The sequence below is a fragment of the Gymnogyps californianus genome, chromosome Z (genome assembly GCF_018139145.2).
Source record: "Gymnogyps californianus isolate 813 chromosome Z, ASM1813914v2, whole genome shotgun sequence".
Lineage (NCBI taxonomy): Eukaryota > Metazoa > Chordata > Aves > Accipitriformes > Cathartidae > Gymnogyps > Gymnogyps californianus.
Window position 1 is genome coordinate 33,458,404 of NC_059500.1, and position 19,701 is coordinate 33,478,104.

The window sequence follows — 19,701 nt, forward strand, 5'->3', positions numbered from 1 at the left end:
AGCACTGCCAGTTTCTCAGTGGAGCTTATAATTTCCATTAACCCTGTGTGACTGTTTTCCACAGACACACTTGCACTCCAAGTGAAACAGCCCCTTTGGTGCGAGTACCAGGCAAGGTGGCTGGGAGCATCTTGTACACTCTGACAGCACAGCTTGTGAATCTTGAACTGAGTGTCTTTGACCAAGGCATTGCTTTCCTTTTTGTCTGTTGAAAGCATTTTGACTAAGAGAGCTTGCAAGATATGCTTAGAGAGCTAGCTCATCCTTAAGATTTCCAAGCCATTCAACAGGCTGTAGAAATAGGTTCTGGTTTTAACCACATGCTTGCATCAGAAGGGCTTGATTCCCAGAACTGAGAAACTGCTAAACACACAAGTGAAACAGCAGAGTATGCTGACAGAGAGCTATTTGCTTTTATGGAAAATGTAGAGAAACAGCGCATTCAAGTAATGCAGAACTGTGCCCTGCCTCGGCTCCCAAACGGCTGCATGCACAAATGTGTCCTGTTAGCAGAAGTGACAGCAGGTCATAAACAGTCTTAAATTTAATCTTTTCTTATTACATGTGTCTTCCCCATACTCTTCACTACCTTAATTCTTCTGTAATTATTACTTCTGTAATTCCCCCAACTGACTTCTCCTCAGTTTTGCCAGCTGAACTCTTTATTTTCTCCTCTAACAAGGCTGAGTATCTTTGGGTTGAGAAACTAACCCACCAGCAAGTTAGATCAGGTGCAAACAGGGAAAACAGGTATTAATGGAAGTTGCCATCACCTTCATTGTTGACAGAGTCACTACAGTGTCACTATGGTAGGTGGTATCAAAATTCCCAGGGATACATAGCAGCTGTGTTTTTCTAGAATTCAGTACAACAATGTATTTGAAATTATATTATTCTTATGTTTAATATAATTTCTGTCTTGTAAAGCATTTTGGTTTTGAAGTTCTAGGGAAATTAACAGATTTTATGGACATGCTTCAGTGTTTTGCTGAATTACAGTTCCAATCTTCAAGCAAAAGCAGAAATAAAAATGTGTTTTCTACAAAACTGAGTTATTAAATTTACTTATGTTGAGATTTACTGAAGGAAGGCATTGCAGTAAATGGTGATAGTTTTATTGATTTGTAAACATTTTCTGGATCAGAGATGCTTTTCATTTCTGCTTTTCACCATTTTGTAAACTCAGTATATTTGTGGTGTTTACCTAAGTTGATTTCTTGAATAATATCTGTGTGATTTTTTTTTTTCCAGTAACAGTGCAAAAGTGTTTTTAGTATTGGTTTAATTTCAATCATCTGCCTTATATATTGGTGGACTTATGTATTGTCAGTGGCTGACTTAGCAGGTTTTCAAGGATGTGAAGGATAACATTCATTGCTAATTTAAAAATTCAGATGACCTTCAACTCATTGCAAAAAAGGAAAAAGGCTAATTTATGGTCCTACAAGGAGATCTGTGCAAAATCAGGGTCATGGACAATAGTCCATTTTATACAGTACAATCAGATTCTTGTGATTTTGTAACTTTTCCTATAAGAGTGATTATTTTTAACAGGTCTTATCTCAGTAGCAAGATAAAATGAACACCAAGAGCCATCTGTGTGTGTTTTCCTTAGCAATTATCCAACCTTGTGTTCTGATGTCCAAAGCACTTTAGAGAGTCTTCTGAAATTTATGGCATGTGAAAGGCATATAGTTCCAGCCTTTCATAGGATCTGAAAAACACATTTTCATTGTTCTTCCACTTCACGGATCAAAAGGCTTTTACAAAGTAAAAAAGAAAAATCCCTAAATTAAATTAAAGCTTAGCATTTTGAATAAAAATCCTTTCTTATACACAAAACAAAAAGTAAGAATGAAAAATATGCCACAGGGTAAAAAGCCTACTGTATAACAAATTAAATCAGATAGAAACAAAAGACTCAAAGAAAATCCAGATTTAATAGAAAGTGCGTTCTGAAAAAAACACTGCTATGCATTTCTGTGTCTGGGATGTAGGTAAAATAAGTCTTTTACTAAAAGGCATTGATATTTTATAGTTATTATGAGTGATTCGCTAAAGGAAAAAGATTTCTCTTCCGATATACATGTGCATACATTTTCATAACATCCTGAGGTGACTAGAACAGAGCATATAAAAAAATATATGGAGAATAATCTCATGTTTTTATTAAATAAGACTTTGAAGGTTTTCTAAAGGATGTTTTTATCCTACTTTTCAGAATAGCTGGTTTTGTTTTCTGGCTTTTTCAGCTCATCTCTGAAATATGTGTTTGCCATGTTCCACATTGGCTGTGTTGCAATCCAGGGTGACATACATGTTGATGTCACTAGAAGCTTAATGTATCTTGTCAAGTTTTGAGTATTTTGAGTATTTTATTTTGAGTATTTATAGCTTTCAGAATCAGTGGGAATTTACTTTTTTTTTGTTTAAATCCCAGTTGGGAGAATTATTATCTGTTTCCTATCCTGCAGGAATATCCTAAGGGAAATGGACGCCATCAGTTTAGAGCCGCAGCTAACCAAATCGTAATAGCAGAGAGTAGTTTCAAGAGTGCTCTCTAAACTTTCCAGTAAGGATGATGTGGATTTAGATTAGTGACAACATTAATATTTCTGTCATGGTTTTTTCTTAGTGAATCAATGAATGTTGTTCTGAACACAAACACACTCAGAAATGAAGATCATTAAGAGCAGCATCTACGTGGCTGTAACTTTTCATGTCCTTATCAGCTAAAAGTAATTGAGGAGCCATGAAGTATTATCCAAGTTTAGTTTTGCATAGACCAAAGGTACATGATGTCTTAATGTAATGTATGACCTATTTGACTGTTGTCATGGTATGTGAAATACCTTCTTTCCTGTCAAGAAGCACATCAATCTAGTTTTCTGACAAAATTTTAATCTGGAGTATGGTGTACGCCATGTCTTTGCAAACCTTCGTATTGTAATTATGGCACTCTCTTTGGACAAAACAGTAAACATATTTTCAGCTATACAAAATACAAGACTATCTAACACATTAATTAGAATTAAATTTCCCTTCTGTTGACACTTGAAAGTTAGATGGGCATCCGTTGCTGATGGAGAAAAGGGAGGACTTGTCCTGGGTGTGTTTCCTTACTGAGGTCATCAGAAAGAGTTGAGGTGAGTGGCTCCTCTCACCTATGAATTTAAATGCTGCCTTCATAAAAAGTTATTCTGTTTTGTTGTGAAATTCTTACTGAGGTTCATCAGATTCTACTTACTGCCAGTTAGGTATCTAAAATATTAGTTCCACTAATGTATATTTATGTTAAGACAAGCATATTTCTTGCTTCTGGAGCAGAAGAAAGAGTCATTCTTCCAAATGCTAAACTCTGGAGAGCCTTAGGGCAATTTATGATAACAAGATTGTCAGTGGGCTACTCCTTTGGATCAATCAAAGTTTTCTCAATATTGGCCCATTTTACTTACGCTGGCTATGCTTGTCTATTAGTGATGGTTATTCCCTGATAATGCAAGTCACTTGTGGGCCCTCCTAGAAATGTTACTCTTTTCTTATTTATATCCTCTGGTCCAAAAGACTGGAATAGTTTTTAAACAGGGCATGTTACAGTTGGTCTACTTTTAGTTGTAGATGATGGTCATTCTTGCTCCTTGGTGGACCTCATGGCTGTCCCTGCTGGGGATTTGTGGACTCCTTCTGCAAGTAAAAATATGGAACAGAAAGTTGCCTCTGCCCCAGAGAACCTGTGGTTGAAGGAAAAGAAAAGAGATAACACAAAGTTTGAAACACGTAGGAGATGAGCACTGATAAATGACCATGGCAGGTAGTGGTTTTTGACACACTTGCCGCATCAACTTTTTGCAGTCTTCACAGGAAGGAGGAGTTGTAGGGACGTGGAGGAGGACATCATGGCAGTTTTATGGCTTGGGGTATGGAGAGCTTTGCCAAGGTATAGAGGCAACTTGAGGAGAAACAAGGAAGATGATAGTCTGAAAATGCAACAAAGAAGGGGCTGATGGCACAGGTGATGTAAATGTGGGGGTTGATATTTGGATACTGGATGAGAAATGATAGATGAGGGATAGGCCATAAAGGCCATGAAAGTAAGGACAAGGCAATAGAGATCTGAGAGGCAAAGGAGGGATGCAAAGGAAGGCACAAAGATTTAGACTTGTCCTTGATGTGACAACCTAGAAAGGAAGAAAGGTCAGTCAGAGATGATGTTGAAGTTATGGGCAGCTTCAGTTTGTTTTACATGCTGGAGCAAGGAAAATCAACTTTCACTTACTAAAGGCTGTGGCTCCTTGAACCTATCTGAAGAAATTATGTCGGAGTTTTGAGGAGACAGAGAGATAGGAATTCTGCATATTTGCCGTTGTTTGCTTATTTTAAATTTGTACTTCACGATATTGCATTCCAAGTGAGGGAGCGTTCACTCTGTTTCTGCTGTCTGTGGTAGGGAATTTTGTTTTCAGTTGTTTTGAAAGACCATAAAAATACATAAGCCTAATGCTGCATTAAGAATCTTCTCTGTTTTGGCAGCAATGGTACATATTTCCAGAAACACACAGTGGTGTGTGTTGCAGAAAAATGTGTAAGCCAGAATAAAATCTCATTCTGTTGTGTTGGTGCTACATACAGCTACAAAAAATGATAGCAAAAAACCTAAATCTTAGTTTTGCTGTGATTCTTCACTTTCACCTCCCTATTAGCAAAAAAGAAAGACAAAAAGAGAACAAAGATCATTAAAAAAGCATTGCAATAAACATTGTCTGGCTTGAATATCGTGTTGTAAAGGAAACTGTAGCATACTTAAAAGATAGTTGCACGTCAGAGTTTCTAAGGAGGTTTTTCTTCTGAAATGTTCTTTGATTTGATTTGATAGCCTTATTTTGTTCTCATTATAGGCCATTCTTTAGAGAAGTACAGAATTGTAGGTGATCAAGGCGGGTGTGTCAGGAATAAACTCGGACTCATTTGCACTTTTTGTTGCCTTTTAATGAGATCAACGAAAAAAAAAAGCAGAAAAAACCGTTACAAGTATGTGACCACATTTAGTTAAAGATGTCTTTGTTTATAAGGAGCAATAAGGGAGTTACCAAATCCTTCAGATGTGTTTCAGATTATTACAAAAATTCATACCTTGCGCTATAAAATGTCAGGGCTCCCTCTGTCCCAATTTGCAAATCACCAGCCGCTCACAGAAACCATGTGCGTAAAACCACATCTAGCCCAGCATAATAACAATGTGCATTAAAGTTATTATACTAGGAAATACAGAACTTTAAATCTTCAAAGATGCTACAAAAGGCCCCAAAATGATAGCAATTTGCATCACCGGTTTCAATTTCTTCTTGAAGGTGATTTTTTTCACCGTTGAATCCTTCAGCTTCTCTGTTTCTAAAGTTGTCGTTTGGCACTCAGTTTCAGCAAGCTATGATGGTAGACCTGTATTGTCTTAGAGTTTCATACCATACTTACTCATTTTAAATGAGGGTTTATACAATGCAGTGCCCTTATTCCCAAAGGCAAACTTTTGCTTTCACTGAGTAGCCTTTTGAGAGAAACGTTCTCTGTCCTGTATTTGTAGCATTGTGTGATGTACACAGCACATACTGTGGTGACAAAAAAGATATTCCCAGATGAACAGAATGTATAAAAAGAAAAATGACAACAAGATGTGGCATTAATACCGTGGTGTTTGTTAAACATTGACTTTGATTTTTTTTTTTTTTCTCTTCTACAGTGTAAGGTGAAGGCAGAAAGGATCCTGTGAGTCTACTACGAAAGCTGATAGGGAGCAGTACAGCTAGCTGGTTCTTCTGTTTAAAACAGAAGAACCTGAGGGTGGATGTGAAAAGGGGAAGGAGAACGACTTTTGTAAGAAAGGTGCTCTGCGTAAAACAGAGCAGCATTAGGCCAGTTCTTTATGATCAATACAGAAAATTAACCCTGGTTTACTGATTGGGTTTTGCATTTCTGCAGGATTCAGACTGTTTCCAGGAGTTATTGGGGCTGAGATCCATCGTCCTTGTGTTGAAACCATTCTGAACATGGGGCTTTTGTCTCTATACTTTCCTCCCCTTTTACATATAGCCTGTGCTGAGACAGATGATTTACAGCCCCAAATCTGTTCAGAAGCCAGTAGCTGACACTTTTGCGTGTGTGTGCATGTAGTGTTTGCATATGTGCGTGTGCCTGTGACCTTGGTGCAGTCAGGACAGTCAGAGCAGCTATTCTGATTAAACTCCAGCTGACAGTCTGTAACATGACGATAGTCATTAACTCAAAGACTATCCCATTCCACCAGATTAGCAGCTGTGCAACTTCCAGCCCGGCTTTCTTAGTGTCTGAATACTAGGAAGGCAGAAGTAGTTTGATGTAATAGTTGGTAAATTTAGCCTCCAAAACTAATTAAAAATAAACCAAACTCACCACAGGAAACATTTCTACCGTTTGCCCTCTTCTTTTTTAATAGTAAACAGAGCATCAGTTTCTGACAAATCACTTTCATTTCCTATGGGGAACATTATTGATTATCAGTCAGGGGACATAGACGTAAAATATGTGATTTATCCATCTTGTTCAAAATTATTATTTATTCCCATTAATCCTGCAAATTTCTCCACAGTTCTGCCCATAACTCACAGACAGATGCTAGGCTGGTGACAGACTTTGTGTAAAGGGCTATCATGCAGTCGTCCTGTGGTGGGGCCACCGTTGTCCTGGTGGAATGCTTCACCATTGTGGTGTAGTGAAAAATTGCGTAGTCAATATTTGTTACCCACATGGCCGTTGCCAGGAGAATGGTTGTGAGACTGGAAATCCTATTAGCAGCCATATGATGCGTTTTATTTTAATGATTTCCTGCAAACATAATGAGAAGATCACGCCAGGAAACTAATAAATTATTATGTACTGTGTGGTACACGCTCTTACAGTAAAATAGTTGAGAAAGGTTCAAGTTCAGCACGTTCACCTTGGACTCCAGTAAATCTCCAGAAGACAGCGGGGCGCATCCCAGGGAGGCAGACTGGGGATGGGATTGTAAAAAGAGCAGAGGGAGTCCAAGGCCTCAGCTGCTTCACAAGTGAAGCAGTTTCTAGCAAGGCAGTCTTGGTGCCTGGGTGTTGGATGCAATGGCAGATGCATGGTAGTAGATGTTTCTAGTCTGCATGGCTCTGAGACTCATTACACTGGGTCTTCAAGCAGCTACATGAATGTTGTTGCACTGCACCAAATATCCCATTTCCAACTGTTGGTGAAAGAACACAAGCTCGCACTTATCAACCAAGAATAGGTCTTTTCTTGCGTGTCATGTCTTTATATCTAGAGTGTGTTCAGGCCACATTCATCCTTGACTGAGCTCTGCACTGCAACAGTCATGGTCTGGCGATCAGTCTGAATTATTCTGTTTTATCAGACATGCCAGGACACGGTTTTTAAATTTATTTTTATTTTTATTTTTTAATTATTCCATGAGGAATGGCTGACATCATTGAAATTGTCTGTTTTCTCTGGGAGCAGGAGGAAGACTGTTACCTGAACGTGTTAAGCAAAAAAAAAGTAGGGGTGTCTGCTCAGTCATGACAGAACATGCGACTGTCTCAGACGTCTCACCAGCCATGCATATATTTATATATATCCCAGAATAGCTAGTTTCCTGACAACAATTTGAGAACTGGTTAGGCATGAGGATTACACCTTCTATTCCATGCTGACATGTTGAAAATAAACATATAGCAGTTCTGAATGAATGTGAGTTATCATGGGGAAAGGCAACTTGTGATATGCTGTGTGCTGTAGACAGCAGTGCCTTGTAGTATAGTGCAGAACAAAAACCACACATCTTCAAAGAGAGAGGCCAATAATAAGATGGACAGTTGTTCTGTCAGTTTGACGGTATTGCTGGGTGTTTATAATACATACATTACTTTCTGTTGCTCTGTATTTTATTGTGTGTAGGTGCTCACAATATCTCCATTATGGATGCATGTTCTAGTGACCTCTCCTGGGAAAAAAAAAATCTTAAGGAGTAGATTCTTTAAAAGACCCTAATCCCTTTTTATTTGTGTAGCCTGAGTGAACAGCTCCTATAGCTGAATAATTCCTACCCTGAGGAGGATTCTTGAATTACTTTGCATTAGTCTAGGAAAGTGTGCCTGTTCTCTTCCTGGATTTTTTGCCCCAGGAGAAGACTGGGAGAACAATGTTTGTCAGTCTTCAAGAGGAGAGCTCAGGCTTCCAGTCGCTGCAGTTGAGGCTTTCCCGTCGTACTGCTGTTATCAACAGAACATAAAAATAAAATCAGATCACTTGACCATATGATTAGCACATTCCTGTTGAACTCTAGATGACCTTAATCTTCTGGGTCTTTACAGAACTCCTGTGTTTCTCACTTAAGAAAAATTTCTTCCTTAACATTAACATTTTTCTTTTGATGCTGAAATAACCTCTGAATGGTTTGCTTATAGGGTTTTAATGGGCTGCACTGGGGCAGACAAGAAAAGATGCATTTAGGTGATTGTGAAGACACATTGGATAACCAAATTTTTAGCATTCAGGTGAAGTTTAACCATATAATCATTAATTTCTATTGCTTGGTGAAACAAGTCTTGTGTTTTCTTTTGCCCTATCAGTATATTGCAAGATTGAAAAGGAAATATTTGCAATTATGTAAACAAGTAGGAACTTCCACGTTTGAAAAAAAATCATAATCTTATGTTGAGTAAGCTTTGCAAATTCCTTGTGGGATTCAGACAGTTGTTTATGAATTTAGACTACATTTTTTTACTTTTTAAGTTAGCAAGACTTTTCTGTGTAAATGGAAGCTTACTGCAACCATAACTGTTATTTGACAGTGGAGAGTCATAATGAAGAGTTTTGACCATGAAGAGACTAGAACTTGCATTTACTTCACAGCTTCACATTTTAAAGTGTTTGCTTTTATGCTTAAGAAATTAATTTGTGTGCATAAATTAAGTTCTGTCTGCCTGCCAAGATCCTTGAGGACCAAGGAGAACTGAGGATGTGCTACATAACTATTTCCATTTTATAACTCTTTTTTTTTTACAGTTGACTCATAGTATCTTCAGTGCTGTAACATGAGCTATTATAAAACTGCTGTAAATTTTTCCTTTTACCCCTTCAGCATGTGACAGTGACCACTGGGGACCTCACTGCAGCAGCCGCTGCCAGTGTAAAAATGGAGCCTTGTGCAACCCCATCACTGGAGCCTGCCACTGTGCATCGGGTTTCAAAGGTTGGCGCTGCGAGGAACGCTGCGATCAAGGGACATACGGAAACGATTGCCATCAAAAATGCCAGTGTCAAAATGGAGCCACCTGCGACCACGTGACTGGAGAGTGCAGATGTCCTCCTGGATACACTGGTGCCTTGTAAGCAGTGGGTATATTATTTACGGGGGAGAGATACAAGTTTTAAATAGTGCTAACAAGAGAAATTAAGTTTAGATTAACTTTTAACAGTACGCTATTGGTCTGGCTGCTGTGTAACACAGGGAAGCACGGCTGATGGCTAAGAAGCAGCTGAGAAAACCATGTTGCAGTGCACATTCAGATGTGTCGCTGAGAGAAAGCCCTCTTGAGCTGGACTGCTAAGTAAAAGCCACAGAAAGTAACAGCAGGAGCTTCTTCGTGACCGCCATGAAAACGATTTGGCTACAAGTTTGGAAAAGCACATTGAAACATGGAGTTGTTTGGCTTTGTCATTCCAGAATAGATTTTGAGCTTTGTCAGTAACAACAAATGAGCACCAAGCAGTGTAGAAAGAAATATGTTTAAGAAGAAATAATTCCTAGATTGCCAGGTCTGTTTCCTTAGATTTGTTGCATGGATGCTATACAATATTCAGTGTGCGTCTCTTTATGTTGGACTGCTTTCTGTTTCATACTTTTGGCCGGAAAAGTTAACGATAGCATTAAAAATAAAGAGGTGGCTGGAGACTGGAGCGTGTGCCAAAGTAACGGTTGTCTCTGTTGTACACCACCACCTCCCCAGCTGCGAGGACCTCTGTCCCCCCGGGAAGCATGGGCCGCAGTGTGAGGAGAGGTGCCCATGCCAGAATGGAGGCGTCTGTCACCACGTCACCGGGGAGTGTGCCTGCCTACCAGGATGGATGGTAAAAACACTTTCTGAAATCGACACAGCCGCATAAAACTTCCATATTTGTAGATTTTGGGCAGCGTCAGAAAAGGGTAGCAAATGAGGATAGCAAATGCAGTCTGCCTGTAGCCAGGAATAATGAGAAATGTATTTTAGCATAAGGGACTGGAATAAAATACTTGCAAAACCATCTGTTACTGAAAATCTTCCAGTTCTGCGCTGCCTTTTTAACCATATCAGATTCTGGGAAGCAAAAGACATGAATCATACTGTGATGAGGCAACATCCTTTAGATCTTGTCTAGAAGTCATTCATTTCTAGATATAATTTGATATTATAGGGAGGTGACACCATTATATGTTTTAGCAGTGGATTTTGTGCCTGTTTTCATATGCATAGTATGCATGGCAAAAACTCCAAACCTTTAGATACTGTGTTAAATGGTGATGGAAATGGGACATCAGAACTTCGACATTATCTTTAGACTTTCTACCCTTTTGTCAGTGGGTGGGGAAAGAAGAATGGACCTCGGAGCTGCAAGTAGCCTCCCCTACTACCAGGCTGCCAACTCTGAGTTGGCAAATAATGGAGTTGGAAGGTGATCAAAAGGTTGGAAAGTGATCAAAGCCAAAATAATTTCTTTAGATACATTTGTAGATAATGTTTATCAATAGTATTTGTTAATAATGTTTTCTATTTAAATGTCCATTTTGGGTGAAAATCCACATTTACTGAACTTCTAATTATCTCATGATAATTGAGATATTATATTGAGATAACCTGTGGCAGAGATCAGTTTTTCACCAACTAGAGAACATAGCTATAAATGATCATCTCTGTTTGTGTGTTTGAATAGCACCACTCACCTGACTACCTAACTTGGATTGTGGCCATTTTTACTTTCTGTTCCACTTCACGTTAGAAGAATGAAATTATTGGTCATAAAATACAAATGTTTGCATAAATTCTTGACTCCCTGTATCTGCCTAAATACAGCTAATGAAAAATGGGATAGCATATGAAGCAGTGATGGAAATTTTATACTAGTGTGTGTCTTAACTAATAAATTACTATTTAGCTCTTTGACTGATTTTCCATTCCAAGTAGTTATTTAAGCATAACTCTTTATTAGTTTTAGATTTTTCAATTCTGTGAAACACAATTTTGTCAGTACAACCTTTTTTGCTTTTCATGTAAGGAAGGTTTAAAGTAGCCAGGTATAAATTCTGCGGTATCTCATGTTAGCTGAAATACCTGCATGTCTTTTGTCTGATTAAATGCCTGTAAATATGTTTTTCTTGAAATGGCTTCTCAAAAGTCTTTAAGATCTGATGCTCCCTTCACTACACAGGTGTAATTAATTCCAAGGATGTAAATAGCAGTGCAGAAATTCAAAACTCGTTGAAGGGAAGCAGACATCCTACCTAAGCTTTTAAGATATGCTGCTTTCAATGAAATTACAAACAGCTTTTCCTTTCATCAGAAAAAAACAACTTATCATAAAGTAGTGTAATTGGGGCATTACAGCAATTACTGATTTCTACACCACTACTCACTGGAGGGCATTTCCGGATGTCTTGATATATACTACTCCTGATAAATAAATTGGGAAGAGCTTGACATCAATTAGTCTTAAATGTCTAAGTGTTTTCACTGTTGCTTAGAGATAATGTTTTTCATTAGCTTTGGCTTCCAAAATGGAAATCCTAGAAGCTTATTCCTCCAGTGCTGAAACATAGCCTGCGTTTAAAGCTGGAGAAAAGTCTGGCATTTCCAAGATCAGCTCTAGACGAGTGACACAAGATGTCCTTGATCTTCCTTCAGTACAAACCTTTCTTCCTCGTCCATTCAAGCTGTAATCCCAAATCTAATATTAAGATTTTTTTCTTCTGTGCACACGCAGGGCATGGTCTGTGGTCAGCCTTGTCCTGAGGGTCGTTATGGGAAAAACTGTTCCCAGGAGTGTCAGTGCCACAACGGAGGGACCTGTGACTCAGCGACCGGTCAATGCCATTGCAGCCCAGGTTACACAGGGGAACGGTAAGGAAAACTTATTTTTGCCAGACTGCTGAACCTGCAAGGGGTCTGCTACGACAGAGAAAGTTAAGAAGCTAGTAGAAAGCAGAGTGAAAATATCTGTGACACAATTAAAAGAGTCTTATGAAATGTTTGCCATGTCACTTAGCTGATGCTGGGTCACAAGTTAAAAGTGCCTATGTGATTACCGTTCTGTGAGGAACTGCTTGGTTTCAGGATTTTCCTGCTGTGGCCCATGCTCTGGCAGTGTCTTGTGGGTCTTCACTTGAGTGGCTTGCAGAATGACGCAGTTTGGGGTATGGTGAAGGGGTGAGGAGGGAAGCTCTTGGTTTTGTGCAGATGTTTGGCAGTCATAGTAGCAAGGGAGTCTCATTCGGTTCCACTTCAAAATGAGCAAGCTGGAGAGTTGTCTCCTAAAGTATTTCACCCGAATGAAGCAGTGAAACTTCTCTATTTTCTTGATTGTTAAAAATTGTCTTTGGTAGATTGGAAAGATAATATAGCAAGACAGCATTTTTGAAGGCAGTGGAAAGTGATGAAAGAAGTGTTTTCCTGTGTATATTTTAAACAGCACACAACTCATTTGCTGAAGTCAGCAGCAGCTTAATCACTGGGGTCAGTCCAGGGGATCTCTGCCAACAATAGTAGGTATTATAATCATATGCACTTCCCACGCAAGTGTTCACAGGACATGGGGAGAGCTGTGCCAGACATAAGGGGAAAAAAACCTCATGAAGAAGAGAAACAATTAGTCCAGAGCCATTTGGATGCCAAAATTAAATTTGCGTCTGTGAAGAAACAGTGCAGAAGGTGGTAGATGCATTTAAAGCAACACAGACAAGTCAGCAGGAAAATCAAAGAAATACCCGTATGAGAGTCTATGCACTGCACTACACTGGTGTTTCTAAAAGCAATTAAATTTTTCGTCTTGGAATTTAAATCTGACTTCAATGTGAAATGCCTTGCAGGCTGTAGCATTTTGATCACTTTTGCAAGTCTGAGCTCCCTCTTTTCCTGCAAAACAGGCTGTATTTGCAATTCTTTTGTTTTTCAAGATATGCCAAGGGCAGGAATGGGTCAGAAGCAAGGTTGTAGGCCTGGTTCTTATTTCATGTCAGTGGACTGGCAAGGGAGGGAAGTGTTACAAGAAATGTGTGGGCATTGGCTGAGCTAGCACGTACATACCAGTAGCAAAAAGAATGGTTTTAAAAAGTGCTAAGCTATTCTCCACTTCTGTGTGTAACTTCAACAGCATTTGTCTGAGAATTTGGTGTGGTGGTGACTCCTGGAACTTGGTCATACAGCAAGAAAAAGAGGACTCCTAGAGCATGTAACAGTTTCTGGGTGATGTGAGTTAACACAAGGGAGTCTAGTTTAAACTACCTTTATAATTCTTCTGCCTAATACTTTTTCATTGATACCTGTCCTCACCATGAAGTGGAAAAGGGTCTTTCAGAAGCTGATGAAGATGCAATTAAAAAAGAAAAAATTGCAAGGTTAAATTTTGTCTAATTTGGCTGGGATTCCTGATTGTCATTTGGAGAAAATTTGTTCTCAGCTTTATTTGTATAACTTCATTAGGAAACATTTAAACAGGGTTATTAGCTCTATTATTATGCTACACCTCTGAAATAAAGGGGATTTTATTGCTGGCTTCAGTTAGGGCAGAGTTACGAATATCTTGAAACTTCTAGATAATCTGCCTTCAGATTGAGCCAAATACTGCAGAAGCATGAGATGAATACGTATACCTATTTTGCCTCAGTCGGAGGGCTCTGCTAAATTCTATTACATTTTGCAGTGTGTTGTATCATGTATCTTTGAAATTCTCCTGTAATAAACCACCAATCATACAAAAAAATACAAAAAAAAGCCAAGTATATAAGAAAAATGGAAAGAGACCGCCAAGGAAATTCTTTTATAGGACTGGGGAAATGAGCAGGTTATAAGCTGGTAAAACCATTAATAATGTGCCGTACAGATTTTTTGTACAATCTGTAACCTGGTAAAACTTATAGGTACCCAAATTGCAGAAGATGTTATGTGCCTGATAGCACCTATTGAGTTCACAGCACACCTCAGGACTTCAATGGCAGCATATACTGGCCCTAAAGCTCTGGGATTTAGCTGTTTTGTCTTTTTGTCTATGTCAACGTAATTCAGAGTTTATAAGATGCTTATACTGAAAAATACGTGGATTTTCCCTGACACATGAGCTATGAAATGTTGTCATCCTTGGCTCTGAGGCATGAACCTGTTCAGCTGAGAGGTCTGCTCTCATACATATAATCAAATATTTTAAGTGCCCTTAGTGCTGGAGCCTTTAGTAATGCTGTAGTAGTACTGGGATTCCGATTTTAACAATTCAGTTATAAAACACAGAGAAGTTAAAGCTGAAAACATCAAACTCATATTGTATCTCTTAAATACATAGCCAAATGAAATTGCTATCTGGAAACTCGTTAGTAAATGGGTTGCAGGTTTTAGAAGCAGGATACTGAAAATTGTCTTTTAGTAGTCAGGCTGGACAGCTAAACATACAGTCTGATCTTTAGGTTAAATAATGTCTTTCATATGTAAAACATTAAGTAAATAAGACTTAGCTAAAGTAGCTGTCTTCTAAAAGCTCTGTGAATGAAAGAGGAAAAGTTTGGTGAAGAAGTCTCTTTATTAGGATATATTTTCCTTAAGGAGCAACAAAAATCATTGCTACTCTCCCATATGGGTTAAACTCAAGTCTTTACTAATTTTCAGTTTCATCTATAAGAAAAGTCAGATGAAAAGAAGGGGTTCGGGTTCCTGAAGATTTTTCCATGTCATCCTATGAATTTTTGAAGGGCAAAATCAACAACAAAAAAAAGTTTAGAATGAAATTCTGAAAAGAAAGGTATTCTGGAAACATCATGTGTTTGGAAACAAAATTAGAAAATAGTCTCATCAGAGACTGCTGAGCGTGATTGCCAGGGAACTTCCTGGCCTGAGTGTCTGCAGGGGTGTGGGTGTCTGCTGGCTATTCACCCTAGTGCTAAGTGGAGAATCTAGATCACTTTCAAAAGTTACAGATGAATGGCTTTTGAAACAAAATACTTGAAAATTTATTCCTTCATACTTCGGGTCTGATTTAAGAGGGTTTGGTTTTGTTCTGGTTCCTGAATGCGAAGTGCCATGGTCTGTGTATGCACGTTGTCTCCTTTGTTGGAGAGAAGGGAAACCTTTTCCAAAGGAATTTTCAGAGCCAATGTTTTTAAGCCTGTCTAGCTGAGCAGCAAAAGAAACCAGAGAGACAGGCACTTTTAAATATGAAGTTATATAAATTCCTGCTCTAGTTAAGAGGTATTTTAGACCAGTATAGGAGATTCCTCATAAACCGTATTTCCTTTAAATCTCCAAAAGCTCTAGTTTATGGGAAATAAAACTAATTTTTGTTTGTTTGTTTTTCTCACAGATGCCAAGATGAGTGTCCAGTGGGGACTTACGGAGTGCAGTGTGTTGAGACCTGCAAGTGTATGAATGGTGGGAAATGTTACCATATTAGTGGTGCCTGTCTCTGTGAACCAGGATACACCGGAGAACACTGTGAAACAAGGCTTTGCCCTGAGGGGATTTATGGTCTCAAGTGTGATAAAAAGTGTCCCTGCCACATGCCCAATACCTGGAGGTAGGCCTTACACCCTTTAGCCTGTTTTCTTTTTCTATATAGAACATAGAAATCCAAATATAATCTGAAAATAAATATTTCCTGATTTTTCTAGTACTTTCATGCAAACTGAAGCAGCTAAAGACTTGTAAGAGTATTTGGTATTCTCTAACCATATCAAGAAAGAAAATATCAACCCAAAAGAGCTTCTGAATTTTAGCGCTTGCAACTATATTTGATCTTAATATTCACCACTGTATTTGATCTCTGACCCGTGAAATAAATGTTAAGACAAAGTGTGACCTTTGTCTATATTTACCACATGAATAAATCATTATATTGTTCACCATATAAAGTCAGTATACATCATACATCCTTCACATATTCTGGTGTACTGTAGATGAGAAATAACTGAATTGAAATCAATGGATGTATAGTCTTACAGGTCGGGCATGAGAGGGGAATCCACTTCTCTCTCTCTCTCTCTCTCTCTCTGTATACACCAATAAGAATTGGTGTAGGTGACTGTTTTAATACAAAATTTCCAAAGCCTTACCGATTGTAAATCTAGATTTCAAAAATACATTTTTTGTCATTTAAATGATTTTTCTAGAAAGCAGGTAAAATCTGATCCCTGGAAATTGAATGAAAAGTTTTCCAATTGGCTTACCTTTTACCATCTGTCCTTATTCAGGCGGTAATGAGTCCTATTTTTTGAGTTTTGTGTGTCTTTGTGGATTTCGTAGTGTTTCACCATATTGTTATGAAAATCAAAAAAATAGCTATTTGGAGACAAACTTTCAGCTGTGAGGGAGGAATGTCAGATGTCAGTTGAGGCGAGCCAACATATTTATAGAACAATTCTGGACAGCTTTCTCTTGTTACAAAACACAGTTCTTCTGATGAAATAGTTTGGTCATTGTGCATTCACTTACACATTCACTTACGCTTAATTGCATTACTAATCACAGTACCTTAGATAAGGTTTGTGAGCATAATCTAAATTTTTGCTGTTGATAGTAGCTGTGAAAGAAATTGGCAGAAACTATTGACTGTCGCATAGAATGCTGCTGTATGTTGTATATAAGATGCACTTTTCCTCATAGATAAGACAAAAGCCTTTAGTCAGAATTTGGCAGTGATGTTAAAGCACTCAAGCACATACATGGAAATACCTGTTCTGTTAGGCCTCTGTGAAAAATTACTTTGCGGATTGTCTGAGTTGTTCAACATACCTTTCATTGACAAACCATGTGACAGCAAACTGAATTCTTTTCCTTTTCCATTCATATGCTTTTACAGTTGTGTGCTTGCACTTCTGTTTATCCCATTATTGGAAATGTCTTTTGAAAAAATACAGTTTTTGGCATAAAGTCAGGCAATTCATTCTTTGGGCAGTGCATTCAAGAATAAATGGCACCATAATGCTGACCTATCTAGCTCTCAAATTATGCTAGTAGACCAAATACTATTGTATTATGAATTATGGTTAGCTGCTTTCCTGAAAATCTGTCTGCAGACTGTTGTAGCAGCCTTGTTTGACAGGAACGCATTACACTATATAGTATTTCTGATCTTACAGGGATTACTTCTGATTCATGTTCAACACAGCTGTTCCTTCATTTATACTGTTGGAAGACAGCTTGTGGTCAAATCAGATCACAAATGTTCACATGTAAACAGCAGCGTATGGCTGGTCTTTTTTTGAACATTTTCATCTCTGAATGACAAATCAAAAGGCACTTACCAGCCCTGTAGGTGCGGGAGAATATTTGCAAGGGCATAATGATCTGTGAGGAAAACAAAGATTTTCATGACTTCACAAGTATATTTTTCATGTATAGGCTCCTTCCTACTGGGTTAGGAAGTGATTAAGACCACCAAATAACAGAAATCAAAGGGCATCTGAGTAATGGTATAGAAGACAAAGCTCCCTGCAGACACTTTACACTTTTGAGAATCTTTTGAGAAGCCAGTTGTGTCTGGCTGTCTTCATTTCTCACTGAGTATCAGTCAGCCAGGAGACAACTTTTTAAGCACATCAGGGAATATCCTCATCCCTTACTTGCCTACTACAAGTACTGTTTGGGGTGGCTGTGGTGAAAGGATCTTCTTCATAGCACTAACCCATTTAGCAGCAAAGTAACAATCAATAATCCCAGGGCACGAAAGACGGGGTACAATTCCTTCTTCAAATACACTTTGTGTGTCTGTAGGTCTAGGATTCTGTTAGGACTTCTAGGTGCCTTGATATTGTAAAAGCTTTTTTCATCTGGGTATGACCACTAGTTTAGATACCCTCAAAGAGGAGCTGTTGGTAGGCTTAGGGCCCTAGGTTATAACTTACGTTCTTAGTATTCATAGATATGGAAATGAACTAAAGGTTAATTAAAAAAATACTTAGTACCAAAAAATACTGCTGTAAAATATGTGTACGTAAGTTGCAGTATACAGGGATATGTCTAGCCATTTTCTTCAAATACTTAAAGATACAAAACCCTTACGATACACCATAGTTCAAAAATGTATACATATTTCTATTACTGTTTTATGATTGAGGGAATTGCATCAGAACAGCTTTGGCAACAATTCATAATTTGCATTTTGCGTAGGCTAAGCTACAGGGATTTTGCTGCTGCTGTTGGTTGATGGCAGCTCCTGGGGATGAAAGGCAAGCCCATCTTTGTTCTTAGTTGTATCAGCAGCCTTGATTAAATGCTTCGTAAAGGGTTACATATAGATATGCTTGAGAGATTTTATTCTTTATGAGGGGTCCAGAGGACAGCAGCAGGTAACAACCCTCTTGTGCCAACAGTTTTTTCACAAATGGTTCTTCTCTATTGCATCTTTTGATATATGTGAAAGGATTTGAGCTAGAGTGCAAATCAGACACAGACCTCTGTTCTCTGTGACTAGGTGACATTATCGATTTTTCCCTTTTTACTCAATAGTCAAGAAAAAAACTAGAGTGAGCGCTAGCTGGCTGAGACTAAGACCACATAAAACACGCTTCCTCAGTGGGGTACAACAGCAGCTGCCACTTCCATCCGCAGTTTGTGGGGCTTACAGAAACTTGTCATTCTGAAGATCCAGTTTGCAGGAATGAGCAAAAAAGACCTCGATCTGCCTTCATCAACATTGTCACTTTGTTTGTACAGGAATGTTCTTCTAGCCTAAACCACTTTTAAACTGGATTTTGTAATGCCTTTACTCAAGTGACACCTGATGATCATTCAGAAGATGTAAAAAGGGCAGACTGTAGCTGCATATTTATCTAGAAGGTTTACAAAGGATATTCGTTACACCTGTGTTACAGCATGTGCACTGGTTTCAGGTTGATCTCCAAGCTAAATTTGAGATGTCCCTGGGTTTTTTTTCTTGTAAGCTCTTTCTGCTGATCTTCCACCACTGCTTCATACCTGTAGGTAAGATTAGCTGGGGTCATTCTGTGTCACCAACTAATTTGGTATAGTTCAGGCTGGAATTAGGGTTTATTCACGACATGAGCTCTAATGGGGTTTCTTTTGTCTCATGCTTTTTCTGAGATACATATATAGGGTTGAGTGGAATTTTATGGTGTGATAAATGCTTAGTTCATATAGTCTGGGTGTGTTTTTAAAGTCAAGATTAGGGCATCTTGCAATTTTGCATTTTTCTAATGGACTTGTACATACGTGTACAAGAGCTTTTCATGGAAATTTTACATTGCATAGGGTGCTACAGAATTTAGTTGGATATTGTAATAGTGAAACACCTATGTAACTCATATGAAAATCATTAAGTTCATCTAAATCCTTCAAATATATAAAATCAACTACCCACAAGTATTTTTTTGTCTCTGTACAGAGTAGGATTGCATTTCCAGAAAGTGTGAACAAAAGACCAGGAATAAAAGTGGATGTACTGGCAGTATCT

General features: G+C 38.4%; 1 protein-coding gene across 1 annotated transcript in view; it reads left to right on the plus strand.

Moving 5' to 3' along the window:
* MEGF10 (multiple EGF like domains 10) overlaps positions 1-19,701 on the plus strand; it is a 107,285-nt gene that overhangs the window by 46,252 nt on the left and 41,332 nt on the right. Inside the window, exons 6-9 of the mRNA XM_050913103.1 lie at positions 9,140-9,386; positions 10,008-10,128; positions 12,016-12,152; positions 15,595-15,807. Coding sequence (XP_050769060.1) covers positions 9,140-9,386; positions 10,008-10,128; positions 12,016-12,152; positions 15,595-15,807 — 718 coding nt within the window. The remainder of the gene's footprint in view (positions 1-9,139; positions 9,387-10,007; positions 10,129-12,015; positions 12,153-15,594; positions 15,808-19,701) is intronic.